General features: G+C 37.3%; 2 protein-coding genes across 5 annotated transcripts in view; one reads left to right on the top strand and one right to left on the bottom strand.

Annotated features, from left to right (window-relative positions):
• The first annotated feature begins 4,986 nt into the window (after positions 1 to 4,986).
• The window catches only part of HERPUD1 (Homocysteine-responsive ubiquitin-like domain member 1), a 117,355-nt gene continuing 102,803 nt past the window's right edge, over positions 4,987 to 19,538 (top strand). Inside the window, exons 1-5 of the mRNA XM_051210909.1 lie at positions 4,987 to 5,533; positions 7,623 to 7,762; positions 8,273 to 8,720; positions 13,666 to 13,768; positions 15,130 to 15,478. Of these exons, the coding sequence (XP_051070934.1) occupies positions 5,487 to 5,533; positions 7,623 to 7,762; positions 8,273 to 8,720; positions 13,666 to 13,768; positions 15,130 to 15,336 (945 nt within the window). The 5' untranslated portion in view covers positions 4,987 to 5,486 and the 3' untranslated portion in view covers positions 15,337 to 15,478. Of the gene's footprint in view, positions 5,534 to 7,622; positions 7,763 to 8,272; positions 8,721 to 13,665; positions 13,769 to 15,129 lie in introns of the transcript that reaches the window.
• The window catches only part of MS3_00010341 (uncharacterized protein), a 33,653-nt gene continuing 30,093 nt past the window's right edge, over positions 15,979 to 19,538 (bottom strand). The window contains exons 9-10 of one of the 4 annotated variants that reach the window (XM_051218704.1): positions 18,671 to 18,782; positions 15,979 to 16,312 (exon numbers count right to left, since the gene is read on the bottom strand). In XM_051218704.1, the coding sequence (XP_051070937.1) occupies positions 16,270 to 16,312; positions 18,671 to 18,782 (155 nt within the window). In that variant the 3' untranslated portion in view covers positions 15,979 to 16,269. The remainder of the gene's footprint in view (positions 16,313 to 18,670; positions 18,783 to 19,538) is intronic. The other 3 variants (XM_051218705.1, XM_051218703.1, XM_051218706.1) reach the window with 3 other exon arrangements.

Below are 19,538 nucleotides of genomic sequence, written 5' to 3'. Positions count from 1 at the left end.
CTTTAACCCACGTTTGTAACGTTGGACTAGTTTTACTTCCCACTGAGAAATCCTACTACAAACTAAACTGGGCTATTACGCTAAAAAGTACTTCACTAACAACACAACAAAAGTAATGGTGAGTTTTATAAAGAATCAAAACACTGCTTCCCCTCCTATATTTCTGAAATCAACACAGTCCTAAAATTCTCTGTTCTCTTGGATCTCTATCATTTGAACGGTCCTCTATTCATTCGTTACCATACTACTGAATTGCTTTCTTTAACCTATTTAAATACACGCGTAGCAATCGATCTTATGAAAGGAGTAACTCTACTTAAGCGTACCGTCGTGAATCCTGTGAAAAATATATATATATACAATGTGTACCCCAAATCTACTAAATATAATCCTAATATTCTATTTCTGCAAGGGCAGGTACGTGCCACTTCTTAATAATCTACCAGAAGGTTAACTTTTATGATGGAATAGAACAAGTAGATAAAAAGGAAAGCTTTCGTGTCCAAAACAGGACTCACCAGTTTGGTGTTGGAAGTAACTCCTCGTTCTCTATTTGAAAACAGTCAAATTGATAGTTGTAGTAGGTTTTTATTAGGATCGTTGAAGAGAACAGTTGAAATTCGAGGAAAAGATATTAAACACACTATTCAATATTCTAGTATTCGAACTTTTCTCAGGAGAGTAACTTGAAAATGATTTTTTTGACGATGATTCGAAGCTCTAAAGTAGAACTCACAGTAAAGGAACAGTTTGGAACATCAAGAATATCAGACTGGTCTTTGAAGTTGTAAAGAAAACCGGGACTTTAGTTTCAACTCTAAAAATTCTAAAATCCTTCATCTGCGGCTTGATGCAAGTCATGCATACATTTAGAACAATTATCCTTTAGAAATGTCGTCAGTAGAAAAAGGTGTGGATTTATTGGTTCATTATGATTTAAAACCACACTTTGTGACAATACTGCTTTTTAACTCGATCTTGCACCATTCAAACTAAAAGCATCTCTGACCGGTCTATAAACAAATTTTACGTAAAATTTCTGAGTTTTCTGGTAGCTCTATTCAGGTTTGTCTACAGTATAGTAAGTGTTTCTTACTTCCTACCCGAAACGTGGGATAACACCGATACGTACACACAGGCAAGCAATGCTGAGATGAACTTTTTCCAACCCTCATGAAATGTAGGTGATAAAAAGTATAGGTCTCTCACCATGCATAGATTGACCTTACTGGAAGCTATCTGGGACAAAACCAGGAACAGTTTCCAACATCTAGATATGAGAACGAAAATCAATTAGTCTATAATATCTCATCAAACAATATCAATGTACTCAAAAATAAAGGTTACTAATTTTTACATTTCTGACTGACAAAGTTGGTTTATCATTGTGGATGGACATCAGTGGAGAGAAAGCGAATCGTCTACACCAAAACTTCGACTAATCTTGGGTCCGAACAAGTTAGCTCAGTGAGCAGGCATCCACATGATATCCGGCCTCATAACATTAGGTATGTTTTGTACATGAGAATCGATCTCAAGCATCTTACCGATAATATACTCGTTAGACCGTTTCAAGTAAATGTTAGACGACAATGTGAAAACATAAGTTTGGACATTAAGTGACCCTGTAGGTAAGCGTTAGAATATTCTTTCTGGTTCTTCAATATTCCACATGTATTCATGCGATAAGTAAAAATAATCGGATTAATATCGTAATTAAACATTCCCGAAACTGTGCGGTTTGAGTCAGGTAGGACTAGATGAACACAAATGAACGTATTATATTTGTGATTCATGATGAACCAGCAATCAAGTGCAAAGTAATCATCCGTCAGTACAAATACTACAACCGCCACAGCTTAAATGAACTTCCCAATGACCAAAATATGTTGTGCGTCTTCTCCTGAGGTCAATCATATATCTGTTGGGCTGTGCATTTTTGTGTGACCTAGAATATACAGTATGAGAAATAACAACGGGAATCGAGAAGAACTTACTTAGGTGATCATAACGTGTTCGGTTGTTCTGACTGGCTTGTATACGAAACATAAATTGATCAACCTTTTCAGTAGACCTCTCGAAGATTGTGGAGATCAGTTCTTCGATGATGTGTAACATCGGCAGATTGTAAACATTCTCTAAATGCACGAAGATTTTTTCTTTGAGCAATCTCACCACTGTTATTCGTCACTGGAAAACTTTATCTACTCTACTTTCTGCGTCTTTAAATTTTACATCAGTAATAGAAATGATGTTTAGTTCCAGGGTATTGTCGTTTTTTGCTTGCTCATCTGAATGAGAGGGCTCTGGAGTCATGCGCAGTTTTAACACTTGGATTCAATAGCCAGCAAGTTATCAAGCACTCAATTAAAACCATTTCCAGTGGTCAATAAGGGAAGCTATACTTGAAGCATTCTTAAATTTACTATACACAGAATAGATGATAAGGGACTCCCAATTAAAGGGTGAAACATTTTCGTGTCTAATCAGCAAAGTACAGAACACAAGAACGGAAAGTTAGTAACCAGTGATACTAAAAATGAAACTTCGATAGGCATAATTATAGCATCAGGATTTAGTGACTTCAACTTCCCAAGCGAAATGATGGACTTAATACTGTCAGTTTCAACAATAAAATAGTAAAGGGCACCACTGGATAAATATAATCGTTTTCGAATACGAAGTTGAAAATAAAAATAATATATAGTCATTAGAATCACCCAAGTTAATAAGAGCTGCATTACAATGTTTAGCATTACTTGAAGCGAAATACACAGTAGTTTTACAAACCGACTTGATGTGTCCGATATCACAACACATTAAGCATTTAGCATGATGAAATACACATGAATTACGTGTGTGAAATTTACCACAGGACAAATATTCACCAAGCTTGTGCTCACCCTTGTCACCTGCTTTGAAAATCCTCACTGAAATGTCAACCATATTTCCGCGAGAACGAGTGTTATGGTCAATTAAACGCCTATCTGTATGGCCTTGAGTACACGTCGAATTCGGATAACTAAGCACTGTATTAGAATTCTTGATGTCCTAGAAGTCAATTCCATGCACTGCCTAATAATTAATACACGCAGTTCTAGCATCTTGAAAAGAACACTTCGACATTTGTATGAACGCTTTTTCCAGATGTGATATGTTAATCTGTGAAATCAATTGATCACGCAGCTGATATATCCATTTTCTGGTTGCATAACAGATATTTTTATCCATTTTGAGCTCTTCAGTAACGAAATATTACCAGTTTTTACATAATTAGTCACAAAAGGCAACGTATCTAGCACTGCACTCTTAGTTTCACTCAAAGCATGTTGATTAGTTTTATGGGACGGGTTTGCACACATATCAATTATTCTACGGACCACATCAAGGTAATTTAGCTGAACTATGAATTTCGTCAATTATTTTACTACTATTTAATTTGTGATCAATACTTTCACAAGCGAAAATGTATTTACTACGGTTTGATATCATCCTTATCATCATTAACACTTTTACTAGTCATACTCCAGATTTCAAACCTTTCCATGTCATTTTTGAAAACATCAGAATTTGAATAAATATCCAACTGTTCAAACACAGGCTATATTGCGACGCCCATGTGATAATTAGAAGTATTCGGATCATTGCGCTATATAAGAATTCCCGAAATAGTGCAATACAGGGCAAGTAGAATTTTAAGAGCACAAACGAACGTATTATACTTATAGTTCATGACGAGCGCGCATTCAAATACAAAGGAATCATCAGTTAGTACAAATACCACAATCCATCTTTATTGTTCAAATTTCACTTAATCGTTTTAGTACATTGGATTACTTAATATCTCTTTCACTTCTCATCCTCCATGGAGTATGAACTGTACTTTCCAGTACAGTTAATGTCGTCCTGATATGTTAAATCGTGACAAAAACTGGTCACAACAAACAGGGGGATAAAAAAGTAAGGAATAAAAGGACAAAACTCTAACTCCAAAAGGATAAGGACACTCTGGAGCGTATCCAACGGCAAGCCCGGAAATCAGTTCAGGGACTAAAATTCGGACCTTATGAAGAGCGCCTCCAATCACTTAACCTTTACCCATTAGAGTATAGGCCTCTTAGAGGTGACCTTCTGATGGCTTACAGTATCTTTAATACTTCTTGACATCCCCCTAAACATCTAATTAAGCTTAGTCCCAATGCAAACCTAAGGAGTAACACCCAGAAATTGGAGATACAACACAACAGAATGGACTGTAGACACAACTTATATTCACCAAGAATTGTAAAATGCTGGAATTCGCTGCCGACTGGACTAGTCCAAGCGACTTCCCAGGGATATTTGTAGGGATCCGAAGATTTTCATCATTTTAATTGTTCGTTGAACACTTTCAGCAGTAAGAAAGGATTAATCCCGAGTCCAGTTTTATAAAAGGATGTGTAATACAATGGATCACCGATTTATTTTTGTTCTAAAAGGGGAAATCTGCACATGTGTTTACAACAGTAAAGATGCCATAAGTTTTGGGAGTTTGACAACACCTTAACCAGTAATACTTAATCCAGTTAAATCGGAAGTCAGCAGTGAAGACGTTTCATAATATGTTTAGAAAGCTATCAGTATGTCAAAGGAACGTTTGGTCTAAGCTGGCTAGTAGTTTAACGGAATAAGTAGCACGGTATATCCACTTGTGATCTGGTGGTGATGTGTGATCAAGCGCCTTCAGCTAGGTAAATCCAGTAAAAGTAATGAGGTCAGCACCAAATGTCGGGAACTTTCAGAGCTACTGATTTTGGGGACTTATTTACCGCTACAAGAACCTAGTAGTCCGATGGATTTTTCCTTTTTTTCACTACTTATTATTGTCCTCCTCCGCTATAATTTATCTCTAGAAATGTTCAGTTTAAGGCTCAAGGCTTAGAATCCAAACTTTGCCGAAAACTTAGTAATTATCCATCACTTTCCGAATTTCTCATCTATCATTCCCAAAAGTTGGTCTGAGACGTCATTTGGGCTACTGAAGCCGAGCAGCTAGCAAAATTGATTGAACCCAGAGTATGGAGTTAGAACTACCACCTGACACCAAGATTCAAGTTGTTAAAATGGTTGATCTCAAAGATATTGGACGATATTCTTGTTATGATGATTGATTCAGGAGGGGCGGGTTTTCATCTACAGTTTTACGTCATCTAGGAAGATGGGTGATAAGAGGTTTAAGGTCATAATCAAATCACCTAGTGACAAAATACCTAGTTTGACTGTGCAATGCCTTTCTCACTGGCTGGCCAGTGACTTGAAAAATTACTTATCAGAGCATCATCCCGCCCAACCTAGTGTATCATCTCAAAGACTTATCCATGCTGGTAAGCTCTTAAAAGATGATACATCAATCTCAGATATTTGTAGTCAGGTAAGGTATCTTTTCTGATCATTTTCAGGTCGATGGGCTTCCTACAATCCATCTAGTATACCCCAACCCAAGACCAATGGGCGATTCTAATGTCAACAACCAACGGGGTGACAATACTCTGTTGTAAGTTTTACACACCGAATTATCTTGCAGCTCTTTGTAACATCTTTTCTCCAGTATGACCTTTATAACAGCAAATGGCTAGACTGTAGTCACGTCGCTAACGTCAATCAGCAACTCAAATCCTGGAGTACACATCCATTCGTCAGTTACTACATCACGTCAGTACAACTAGGTTAAGTTAGAAAGTGGACATGAAAAGATTCAGAATAAAAATGTCAATGACATGTATAAGAAATAAGCGTTGGAAATATGGCTTGCGAAAAGCTATATATATATATATATATATATATATATATATATATATATATATATATATATATATATAAACCAGTTGCTGCAACTGATTCGTAGCCAACTCACTCAACGTTACTAACTGCTGAACATTGCTGTGTGAAAGATTTCGTGATACTTGTTCATAAATTCGACCCAAGTGTACAACATCTATCCCAGTTTGTAAGGTGTTTATACATTCGTACGGGGTTATCTTACATGTACACCATCTTAGTTATGTTAGACCACGAAAACACTTATTAAGAACAGAAATTGATCATTCACACAACTTTACATCTTAGGGAGAGATGCTCAAACGAAACTGGGATTATCAGAATCCCGTTGAAGGATCAGCTAGCTACTGCATTACTATTCAGAGTTGTTCCTAGGTCGTGAATCACTACTAACCCTAGTTCTTTTCATTCCTGGACTCATGGGAGTAGTGTATCAATGATCTTATTGGTGGCCATTGCCGAGTCCAATGTGAATTGAGGAATCTTTCAGGAATTGATCTTCGGACATCAAATTTGGGGTCGTCTTACTAATTCACCTAAGCCAGCTTGAAGACCAAAATTATCAGCCTTATTATTCTCCGGAATTCGAGGTCACCGAACCCCAGTGTCGACGACTATAACTGTCTTGGTAGTTCATGGACGTAGAAAATGCTTTTTATTGTACCTACGTTGTAGCTGATTGCTATCTCAAGACTAGGGAGATTGCATAAGCACTAAGTGAGACATCTTACCAAATGCCATGCTGAATTCTACGACTATCACATTAACAGGCAAGCCACTATCCTGGTCTGCTGTTCGGTCCTTTCACAGTTAGTTAAAAATGGATGCCCATTCCGAAACCTGTGTTATCTAGGAGCTGAAAAGTTGGAGTGTGAGGGCTTGATTCTTCAGTTTTAAAATTTTACTTTCAATATATGGATTTTGTTACGTGGAATTCTAGTAGTATATACCCTCCATCCAGGTTCGTGAGTTTATGTTTCTTGATTTTCTCTCTGACGATTTGCTTTTGTTCACCGACACATGTAGCTGTTATATATATATATATATATATATATATAATTGCCTTGGTACGGCCGAGAATGGGGAGAGTCTACTCTTTCTCTCTCAATGCTCTCACATGGTCACGCTTATATAGCCTCTGTCAGGGAAGTCCTACTCACTGCCTTCTCGTGGCGGTGTTGTTTACGAGATTGATAAGACGAGAAGTGAATGTCCGGCGCCTTAACATGGAGAGTCCACCTACGGGAGTTGGAAAATCCAGACCAGTGGCGCACATGGACTTCAGTATCCTGAGGGAACAAATGGCGTATGAACCAATTATTGGTCACCGGCTACCATGGGACTGCATCTCCTTACGTTGCTCCACTGCCTTGTGGATCAGATCTTTAGGCCAAAGGTTCCGGTTTGGGCACCCGGGCAGTATCACAGCTCTCACACAAATCAAATGAGATTTGTGTGGCGCATATGTATCTGATGCCCCTTTGTACCAATATCTATGTGTTCAAATAAATAAATAAATAAAAATACTAGACTATAGTCACTGAAGTGTCCACTTGTTCTTCGTTTTCGTCTAATCAATTTAGTATTATTATCCCGTTTTTGTAAAATTCCCCACAAAAAATTTATGAACCGAATCCGACATGCGCCGCGCGATCCTAGGTTTTTGTTTCATTTTTCACCACAGACTCGTATTCAGCTCCAATTTGTAAGGTATTATATACCAGATCTCAGATAAAAGTCCGTCTCAACTTCCCTATACTTTTGTATCATAATCTAATCGTTATTTTCCGGAATTTTTCTTACAGTGATATTTCACCCGAGCAAATGCATAAATATCAGCAAGCGTATTATCATTATCTACAAACTTTTTATATGGAGAATCCTCCAGTAAATCGGACTGAGTACCGCACACAGGATTACCGTTGCCCTATCGATTTTGGATCAGGTATGGATCTTATCCCCATATGTTTCTTAACGTACGAGTTTTTTGTGTTGTTATAATGAGATTGACGAGACATTTCAATTAAGATTAAATTGTCATTATTTTATTATAGTAATGATAAACATCACCTCTAGGATTAAAATCAATGATGAATGTATCATTTTGTGGAGTATGTTTCTATTTTTCACTTACATACAAAGATTTTGACCAGATAAGCCTATGAGTACGTCGGTTTATACTTTATGAGGACTTTTTGCAATAATCATGAATGGCATTCTCATATCGTTAACAAGCAGTTCCGTATATCTACACATTTTATTTAATTTCGAAAGTTATATCTCTCTTTAAGTAATTTTTTGAAAGATGTATTTTTGCTTTATTGAATGCTCGTTTCAAGTGCAAAAGGATCTCACTAAATGTACAACTAGTTAATGTAACGTCTGCTGGTGAGTTACTGTCACAGTGTTACGATTATCAGTTCTAATATAGTACACTGTTAATTGTTTTTAACAGGGACTGTGATACAAATGCTTCCCGGAAACTATAGTTTCCCTAACAATGCTTATGTACCACAAACTCATAGCTCTTCACACCAAGCAATCCCAAACAGTTCATCTAGCAACACGCAACAATGGATTCAAAGGGCACAGGCACTTTTATCCGGTTGGGGAGTGTTTAATGGTAATCGTCGTCAGAGGGAAGCGGGTGAGGTATTACCGAATGAAGATGGAGTTAACCAAAGAGCTGACCAAATCCAACCCCAAGCAGCACAAGAAGTGTTTAATAATGCAATACGAAATAATGATCGACCCGATGAAGAGGTTAACGGGGTGGGAAATATGGACATAATTGATCGTTTTTACTTGCTTTTTCGACTTTGTCTTTTCGTGGGACTTTGTTTCGCATATTCATCTTTGGACAAGGCACTTATTGTATTCTCAGTTGCTGCTTATGTATACCTGTAAGTTCCCAACTATTATTTTTCTAATACTAATGCGTTTCATACAATCTTTAGGTTAACCACTTGGCGACCTATAGTAACTGTTAGATTCATTTTGTGGATGATTACTAACTCATGCATAGCATCCAAAAAGCTCTGACCAAACTTATCTTCTCCGCTAGTATGAGCGGAGTTTCTTAATTGCGCCACAAAATATTTCATACGACAGGACACCAGAAATGTGTTATGGAGGGAAATAACATTTGGAAAAGAGAGAATAGGTAAGGGGCACTTAGTCATGCGTGACGTGTGGCAACGTGGACCGATGCACATATGTGATTGGTCCTACGTTGCAGCTGACTTTCTGGCGTAGAAGCTGGCATATGTGTGTGTTTTCGACTCAGTCTACCACACCCGCGAAATAAAATTACTAAAAGTGATCCCAGAGTAATAAAAGCAGTAAAAATATCGTTAGTTGTAAAAAAAGACCTAGAGAATATGATTCCAGAAGAAAGAATGAACTCACCGAATAAAATAACTTTGGAACTCTAAATCTAGAGGAAGAAAGAGTGGATATACGCCTTTTTGACTGGTCCTAAGTCATGTTATCCGCCGTCCCCAGCCGTTACGATAATTCGCCGATAGTTTGGCCGCCATTAGTTTTCTCCCAACTTGCTCCTCAGCCGGCAAATATTGCGTGTCGATAGAGGCAGTTATTGTGGGTACGTAACACTTGTCCTAACCACCTCAGTCGATAAGCATTCACTACCTCGTTTACATCTTCATCGAGTAATCTGTATTCAACCTCAGAATCGCTCACTCTATTGTCCCAATACAATGCTTCGAAAACATCTATGATTAAATACTATTAATCTACAAATGGTATACATATTTTTAAAGGACACATTTCACAGCCATAAAGTAGGACAGAGAACTGCTTCCTTGTAAATACGTCCTTTGATCGGCAAAAGGACATCACGCCTACACCACGGATGACGCAAGTTGACGAGCGCCAACTGGGCCTTCTGAATCCGCCTCGAGATTTCGTCAGTTACCAACTCACTAGCACTGATGAGACTTCCAGGATGCGTGAAGTGATCGACATGCTCAATCATTTCATTCTCCACCATTAAGCCAGGCATTGATACAACTCAGTCCAGAAACAAAACTGTGTACTTAGATGAAAGAAAATGCATCCCAAACATGACAACATTGTTGCGCATAGTAATCAAAATCCTCTGTATTCTGTCAGCATCCTCGCCAAAGAGAACAGTATCAGCGTATTCTAAACTGACAGGTGAATATCCTGGTAATAAATCGGTTTCTAAAATGTCACGATGTAAGAGTTATTTCTAAAAGAATGTGTATGACAGTTAAATAAAAATGGGGAAAGCGAACAACCCCGATAGACAACACTTTGAGTTGCCAACTCCAATGACACCTCCATAAGTTCCGACTTGACTAGTAGTATTCGAGTAAAGAGCTTGTACAAGGTCAATGTACCTTTTTGGTGCACCTTCCAATAAAAAACACTAACATAAGACCTCTTGATCTACAGAACCGAACGCTGGCTTAAGTTCAGGAATCACAAACATAGTTGGGAGTCGGTGGGTAAGTCCATGTTCCAAAATCTGACAAAGGGCAAATATTTTGTCTACACATCCATCCCCGGGTCTGAAACCAGCCTGGCTTCTATGAGGATTATTAAGGCCGATAATTTTAGACACTATATAAGTCAAACTGATTCCTCTGTGGTCATCACAAGAGAATTTCTATCCTTCATTGTAGACTGGAATGATCAACAATCGGGACCAGTCAAATGAGACTAGGTTCATTTCCCATACTCTAGCTAATATCTCACTTAACTTGAAAGCCAAGAGTGAACAATCATCTTAGAAGATTTCTGGCTTTAATCCGTCAGTACCTCCTACTATCCTTTGCCTAAAATTAGCAATGGCTTTTTCTACTTCATTAAGAGGGTGAGAGGTTTACGTCAACACCACATTCAGATTTCTTGGTAAAAGTAAATAACTAAAGAGTGGCTAGATAGCAATCAAATAGTTCTTCCCATCATTTTAGTATCCCGCGTTGAGGGTGGATCATTTGTGCATATTTTTCTGAAATACTCGCTAACTACCGAACCTTACCTTGACTAGTCTGAAGAGTTCCAAACAAATGTATTTGAATACAAATGGTTAAATTTAGCATCTAGCAAACACAGTAATTTTCACCTTACATTTGAGTTGTTAGATTCACGTTAACATGAACAAAATTATATCACATAGCTTATTATTTCAAGAACAAACAGTAATATCTCACTGAAAACCCTATTTTTTGTGAATAACAACTTTATGTGTGGTCAAAACAACGAAGAGAACAAATTGATACCGATGTTAGTAAAATTACGAAGCTTTTGAAGACGGTTCTCATTACGTGATCCTCATCGGCTAGGTAGACGTCTTTTTTGAACACCCGATTCGTCGATCCAAGTGTATAACTAAAGAAGACAACGGTTGTCAAACACGCTCTGCCAGGATTGTTTAGTGGCTGGTAGCATTAATCCATTATTACATCGGGGGTACCATCGATGAAACAAAAGTCGGAGATTTTGAAAAGACATCATTCCCCGTTCTCAGTTAGTCAGTATAATTAAGCAGCTCAGTCTGAAAGCACACTAATATAAATTCAATTAATCAGCACTCAGTCAGCTATAACGTAAGACCAGGTAAATATGTGCATCGGTCCAAGTTGCCATACCTCCTTAGTACAACAAGATGAACACCGGATTCATAGAAGTAGTTAGCTCAGTGGTGGTAATATATAGAAGAAAGATTGCGTATAAAGACATAGTACAGGAAGAAAGATATGAAGCGATTTTAAACTCACAGTTTAAAGGAAGACAGTGCACCGACGCCATTGTGAGCGATTCTGAGCCATATGACCCAGAGTCTCCAATCATAAGCACTACCTCCATTATAAGGCGTGATACGCTACCCAAAATAAGCAGCGATATGATAGTCCCATATAAGCCCAAGATGTTAATCATGGTTAACCTAAAACCTAGCACAACTGTTTATTAATTGAGGTTTATAGCCTGATCAATCAACTTACTGTCATACACCTAACCTCATTATCTAATCGTTGTTTCTACTGCATATGAGCAATGCTTTAAAGACGCTTATCCGTACCTTCTGTACTTAAAGGTCGTTAAAAAAGCATACTAATGTGAATCTTTTCGGCTCGACCTGGGAGTAAGGTAGATAGCAAGTCATAAGACATCAGCCCAGTTCTTTACTATTCAGAATTTATAATGAAATAAAATAGTTATGAGTAGTCAGAGTTTTCATCTTTGAATGAGTAGTTCAACGTCTGTATTATTCATTGGTGGTTAGTGTAATTGAAATCTCTCTTGATAGATATTGATTTCCTTTGTCGTAAGTTATATTTTTTGGGGTGTATATCCACATAATTTTTCTTTTAAAAAGCATCTTGCTCAGCTAACGAAATTCATAAAGTCCTTGATGGTGCTAGTAGGCTCTTCCAGGAGTTTCTTTTTCTCCGTTGCTTTTTCTTTAAAATGAGAAAAACTTCAGCTGATGACCCAAACGTGAATTTGAATTTGTTTTAAGAAAGAGCTCTTTAATCTTTACTACACGAATAAAATAGAAGTAACCGGCTGCTCTCAAAAGATTACTGTGATAAAAATACCATTCACAAATCTCTTTAGTAAGCAAAGCAAACTTACCGAGGCAAATATAGCATTACTAAAGTACACCTTCAAATGGTCGTCAGCTTGTTCATTATAATGCGTCTAAAATGTTCATGACGTTCCAAATATATCCGTACCAACAAATTGCACTTTTTTGCCGTTAAATTACAGTATTTCCAATCCACAGAATGTTCCCATAAATTGCTCCACGAATCTAGTCTGGTTGTAAAAGATGGGCTCCACAAAATCACACTAGTATATATTTCGGATGCCCTCGTTAATATACCGAAACTAGTCGTTAAAAATGTGTTCCTTTTGGAATATTACTCCGTGAAAATTTAGTTAAGGAAAATCCTTGGGTTATACACTTCCACAAGTGAAATAACGTAATGATCGTCAACTTTGACATATGGCATGTTAATTCACTTTATTTCTAGGATTTTACATTGGTTTATTCATGCACTAGATGAATTTTAAATTTCACTAACCTCTATTTACATAACCAGTATAGTTCCAACAGTAATTACTCGTAGTATATACTTTTAGCAGTTACTAATTGGAATCTATTGTCATCAAGTTTGCGACTAAGTTTTAATCTGTAACGTTTTTTGACATATCACAAAATCAAAGGATCACTATTGGCCCTTATAAATGTGAGTTGTTTTCTATTTTAATTAATGCAGCTGTTTTTTTCTGTAGTATTTTAGCGTATGATTTCTAAAGACTAAAAATGTCTTGTTACGTGGCTATCAATTTGATGCTATTTCTACTGTAACTTTCATTGTTATTTTTCGTGTCATATCTCGAGTGTCGTGGAAATCGTTTAGTACCAAATTAAATATTCCTTAATTATCATCAAGCTTATGATACACTTGATGTTATATTATCCCAATCATCGAAGTTTGGTTTCGATTGGTATATTTTTGAAGTGGGTCAGCCAATCACCTTAAGTATTGGATTTGTTTTGTGAATACAGGTTAATTCGGTATTCGTGTTTGTCCTGTATATCGTTCTTAATTCTGATCGTTTGAGATGTAAGACAACCTTAAGGATTGACGTTAAACGAATTTGGTTTGAGTTTATTTTCATCGTTGGAGTTTTTATTGTCGGATGAATCGATTGGTTAAATTATCTGGTTAGATCAGTGGATGCCAAGAAACCGTTTTCCAATCGACAACAGATAACGAAGCATGTAAAGCATCAAAATATCCTTTTTAAATTATCATTTGCATAATTTCGAAAATATTCTAATCCTAGGTATAATATCTACCGCAGATACGCTGTTGTAGAGCGTATAGTACAGGCCCAACGGCGACCACAACAAAATCCGCAAGGTACACAAAGCAATTTAAACACTCCAGTAAGTATGCTGAGAATTTCATGTTGCACTATTACTATTGTTACTTTTAATATTGTTGATTCGGTAAACTGTCTACATCTTTATATTTTCGGGAGAATAAATTAAATCAGAAACATCTATATTCAAGATTGCAAAAAAAAGCAGCCAGCGCTGTGAGGGACAAACAAGTGGCAACGATTCGTTCACTATAACCGAACACATCAACTGGAATAATTGGTAGCTTCTATTCAGTGGATAATACGTATTTAGGTGAAACGTGCAATAATCAAACAAGCTATTGCAGAGAAGTATAATCAGATAACTTTAAGAAATGATGCTACTACTTGGATGTATGTCAAAGTCATTAGAAGTGAATCAGCTGTACAACAAAAGTTCAATGTTAAATTTAACAAAATGAATTGGACTTGACTTAACATACTTTCAATCAGAATGCCATAATTCTCATAGGGACTGTTCCAAATGTATAGTGAAGCACCACAGTACTTCACCCAAAAGCTAACGCCCAGATTACACAGATAAGATCGCAAAATATGACAAAGAACAAGAATATGGTGACCATCTTTGGTTCCGAGTAATATTGTGAGCCCTGAAAGCTCATTACGTTGGTTAATTTGACATATGTGTATCGTCTTATAAGGCCATCGTTATCCATATAGTGTGATTAATGATGTATGTGTGTTAGGCACTCGAGCTACACCCTATTTTACCGTACTGCATTGGGTAACCCAATACATCAGTCCATTATAGCTTTGCCAGTAATTCACTGAATAACAGATGAGCTGATGTTGAAATATCTCACAATTTTTGTGCGTGACGCCTCAAAATATCATCCCGCTAACTTTCCAGCCATCTTGTAAGCGACTACAAATGTCCTACAAATCTACTTACACACATAAGAAAAGTTCGGGAAAAAACCTATCAGCCCTCAGTTAAATAAGTCCTGTAACGATATTTCCCTAACATTATATTCGGGTAATTGGTGCTGAGGTCTAAAAAACGACCGCTTCCTAGATCTAATGTAGTCAGGCTTCGTTATTTTCATGGCAAATCCCGCTTGATTTTTGCAACGTCTTCACTAATTGGTCAGGAAGTGGCTACGAAAACCAAGTATCATTTGTAACAGCTCTCCAGAGAACTTCTACGATACCAAACCCAATGATTTGTTCTGTTGACCGAACAAAAATATTCACACTAGTTTCAACGAATTCTTAGTCGATTTGATTTTAAAAACCACATGGTAGTGTTTTTCCCAAATTCCACTATCTGATATAGATTTTTGATTAGGTATTATTGTATGTACGCGTCATAACTTCAATTCTTCAACACGATATTGTAAAACGTATGTGATTTTTTATCAACAGGCAAGTGAACAATCGGAGAATCAGCAAAGCCAGCTTGCTCAGGAGTCTACGGATCAAGCAAACGGTAGCCTACGTGGTGAACAAGAATCGAGATTTACGAGGATAACTACAAATCTACGTTTGGCAGCAAATCTTTCTTATCAGTTCTTTTCAGCTCTGATTTCCTCAATTATTCCAGAACAACCACCACCACTACATCTAGACTAGAGTTCATTATCTTCGAACTTGATTACTGAACACGATATTTTATTTAGTATGTTATACAAGATATAATACTGACCCTATAACCTCACTCCTTATCTACTTTTTATTTTTAATTTAATCCGAAATTTGTCTTTTGTTTCACAAAGTGCCTTCATTTTTATGTTTGTACACACAACATTGGAAAGCGAAAACGTAGCAACTTGTTGAAGGTTCTATTCACAACAAAAATCTATTCAAAGTATTTTTTGAGTACAATGTTTTGCTAATATTAGTTAACCAGTAACCTATTTAGGTTTTTTGGACCATTGACTAATAATTAGTTACCAAAAATATCTGATATGTCCAGTGATTTGAGGATGCATTTTTACTGGTAGCTAAATCAGGAGTACCTCTCCTAGAGGTAACTCCAGCTCCCCAAAACTGCACCCTCCGTAGGCAACATGATTCAGTTTTGTGAAAGCCACACCTTCAGTGCTAAAGTACGTATTCTAAATGCTTTTCTGCTGTTTAATAAATGCCATATTTAGATTGACTTGCGTCAGGTACTAACGTATGACAGGAAGATACGTGTGGGATGTGAGAAAGTAATGTCGTGTTTATTGTGTAAACGCTGAAGAAATATCAATAGAATTAGTAGTATGAGTACATCTATTTTCTACTAAAAACTACCCAACATATTTTAAACTGTTATGTTTTATAAGTAATATATACAAAATGAGAAATTATGGTAGGATAATTATTCTTTACACGCATGATGAAAATTGTCAGAAAAATGTGCGTATTCAACATTTCCGTCTGATTAATTTAATATTCATGAACGCTTCCGTAATGTTTTCCTGTAAGTATAACAGAAAATTTAGGTAAGATATCATTTCTACAGCACGGTGATATAAAATATAAGTGTTTTCATTTATTTAGTTGAACACATGAATATTGTCACAATGAAAACCAGATATTGAAGACAGAAAAACGAAGTTGTCTATAACAACAAAAACAAATCCAAATTACTTTATGAATGTGTGAAAAGTAATAAGACAAACATGATAGTTACGAAAATAAAACCAGTCAGGGTTCTTCCCACTAAAAAAACATGTAAAGAGAGCTTTATAAAAATTTGCCAGGCACTCGGAGTGGACCGACGTGCTCATCTATGCTTTTCCATGGGATGGTAGCTAGCATTGATATTTAGTTGCAACAGAAGCTGCAACCAATTTGCTGACGTCGATCCATTTGGAACGATGAATTTGTTAGCGTATGAAACGCAAGATAAGATTAGTGTAAACAAGGGCACGATCAGAATCCAGATAGGCACTCCAAAATGAGCGGCATCCTTGTACACAACCACGCCAGCGATAGTCGATCGCGATGTGATCAACCTGAGTCCAGGCTTGAGATGCAGAAGGAGAACTCCAAGTAGCACGTCGGCGATGACTGCGCCGACAGTGAGTGTTAGCCAGAAACAGGTTGTAGTCTACTCAAAGTTGCAGTGGTTAGTCATCGTTCCTTCACCTGCGACCAACAAGCCCCCATCGACCACCTAAACGACTCGCTTCTGTGTCTAGACGCCCGACCTAAGCATTCAAGTCTCTGGCTAGTACTACAATATCTGTCAAACTCACTTTCTGTAAACGAACAGTTAACTGGTGATAAAACGCATCCTTGATAGAATCCGGGCTACAATCTGTCGGAGCATAAGTGGAGATGACGAAAAGACATTGTTTCTTACACCGACGTCTTCGTAATTTGATGGAACTTTCTAATCTAACAGCATATAACGGACTGGTAACGAGGATTCAATCCATTAGTGCTACCTTAACTCTGGTGCTTGGTGAAATACCAGCGCCAAAAAAACAGACAAAGATGCCACAGGGTCTCCGGATAAACGCACGTGAAACCAACCAGATGGAGAGCGAATTTGTAGTGCTTCACTAGAGTCTTGAATACTTGTCTCGGATAGACAACAGACATCGATGCTGAGGCTTTCTAAAGGAAATAGCCGACCCTACCTGTTGTCCTATCTGCACAGGTGTGCGAACGTTGAAGGAGGCCAGTTTGAAGGGTATACGTGGTCTCCTTATTCGTAGTCGGTGGTATCACTCAACTTTCGACCAGTCAGTGACTTGAGATCGTTTGGATAGGACAGGGTTTCCACCATAGGTGAGCTATTGTATAAGTTGAAAAATTAGAATACACAAAATGAGAATAGAGGGGAGTATATAGTTGACGTAGTATATATAAAGAACATAAAAATGAATGTTATCAAATCATTGTTAACGTGATTCTTCTGAACGCTAATTGAAGTACGAATAGTATTTCCAGTAGTAATCGTCATTTGATTTGTGTTTGTGCTGTGATACTATCCGGTTGTGTAAACCGAAACAGGTGGTTTTCTTGGGGGATCACACGCAGAGCCATCGACCTGAAAGTCTAATACACAACACAGTGGAACAATGTTAGGAGATGCAGTCTCAGTCGGTGACCAACAATGGGTTCATACGCTATTTGTTTTCTTCGGATTCTGGAGCCCATATTCACCATGGTTTTGGAATTAATATTTTTAGTGGCCCGTGGTTCTCAGCCATCTTCCATACGTGTCATTTTGCTTTGCTATGTTTCATTCGCTTCATGTACGAAATATATGTATTCTCAAGTCAATTCTCGTTATTCGACTTATTTAATTCCGTTATCGGATAACGCGATTTAAGTGGCTTTAAGGTTATTTCCCCCAGACAACCTAATGATTTCACTCCCGATGACTCTAGCTACCCAAATTCGTGTATCAATACAATAAGTAATACAACGCAAAATAATCCTCAACCGAACTTGTACCGTGCTATCAACTATCGAGAAGACAAAAGAATGTCGAAAGTTTATTACTTCTCTAACCGTCGTTAATACAGAAAAAGAGTCCAGGTATTTTGTTTCCTTGAGATTTGGGCAAATAGGTAGCAGGTCACGTAAGTCCTGACTCAATATTGTGCACGTGGTTTAAATGCTCAAGATAGGGATAATTAAACAGTCTATTTCTGGATGATTTCATTAAAATGTTTGGGAAATATAGGATTTTCCAACAGAGTTAATTTCTATTGCAGGTTGAACGATTTACTTAAGGGATCAAAAAGACGAAAAAAAGAAGTTGATGGACTAGATGCCATGAGACAACATAGATTGCAATGGTACCCTTATATCCAAAATGAAATATTCTCTTGACCCAATAATCCCCAATGTGGAGGGATGAGAGGAAAAAACTAGAAAAAAGATTGATTTGTCTGGTACCTGATTAATGTCATTTTTAATAAAAATTTCATGGACTAAAAAATTATAAATGGAAAATTACTTTTTCATTACTTGTGCCCCCAGGCGCCCACGGACACCTACCTCCTTCTTTGATATATTAGTAAGACCAGGATAATGTCTTCTAGCTTTTTTCTTAATTTCTTCATCTAGTTCTGAGTAAAAATGACCGGAAAACTAAACCATATACATGAATAATTTCATTGACAACTGAGGAGTTATACTAACAATAAAAGTATCCACCAATGCTTTAAACTCTATAATGACTCCAGAGACAAAAAATGCAGCTAGAGTTAGTTATCTTTAACAATAACAAAAATACGATAAGCGTCCTTATTAATTGTGGTATGATATGAAATTGAACGCAAAAAAGACAATCTCAATGGTATGGAAACAATGTTGTTCAAGTCGGTTCTTATTTGTTTAATAAATCCCCTCAGCTGATTGGAAGTTTATTTTGTACAAACTAAGTGCCGTTAAAAATAATGATCTATTTTAGTCAGTTGCAATTGCAATGATACGTCGTTTAAGGTAAGATATCCGTCTACCAACCGAAGGACGTGTTTACTGCGCAGCAGTTTGTTCTGTCCTACTTTATGGAAGTGAAGCATGGCCGGTAAGAGTAGAGGATATTCGTAGGTTACTAGTATTCGATCATAGGTGTCTTCGAAACAGTGCTCGTATATCCTGGGACCATCTTGTAAGTAATACAGTTGTTAGGAAACGGGTACTAGGTAAGGATTGTAAATCAATTGATGAAGTAGTGAAGCTTCATCAGTTGAGATGGCTGGGACACGTGTTACGTATGCCCAACGACCGACTGCCTCGACTTGCGATGTTCAATGGTATAGGAGTAGGTTGGAAGGAAGCTAGGGGCGGCCAGACCAAAACATGGCACAAGTCTATGAAGT

This window comes from Schistosoma haematobium, chromosome ZW (genome assembly GCF_000699445.3).
Source record: "Schistosoma haematobium chromosome ZW, whole genome shotgun sequence".
NCBI classification, from domain to species: domain Eukaryota; kingdom Metazoa; phylum Platyhelminthes; class Trematoda; order Strigeidida; family Schistosomatidae; genus Schistosoma; species Schistosoma haematobium.
This window is presented reverse-complemented; position numbering and strand designations above follow the sequence as displayed.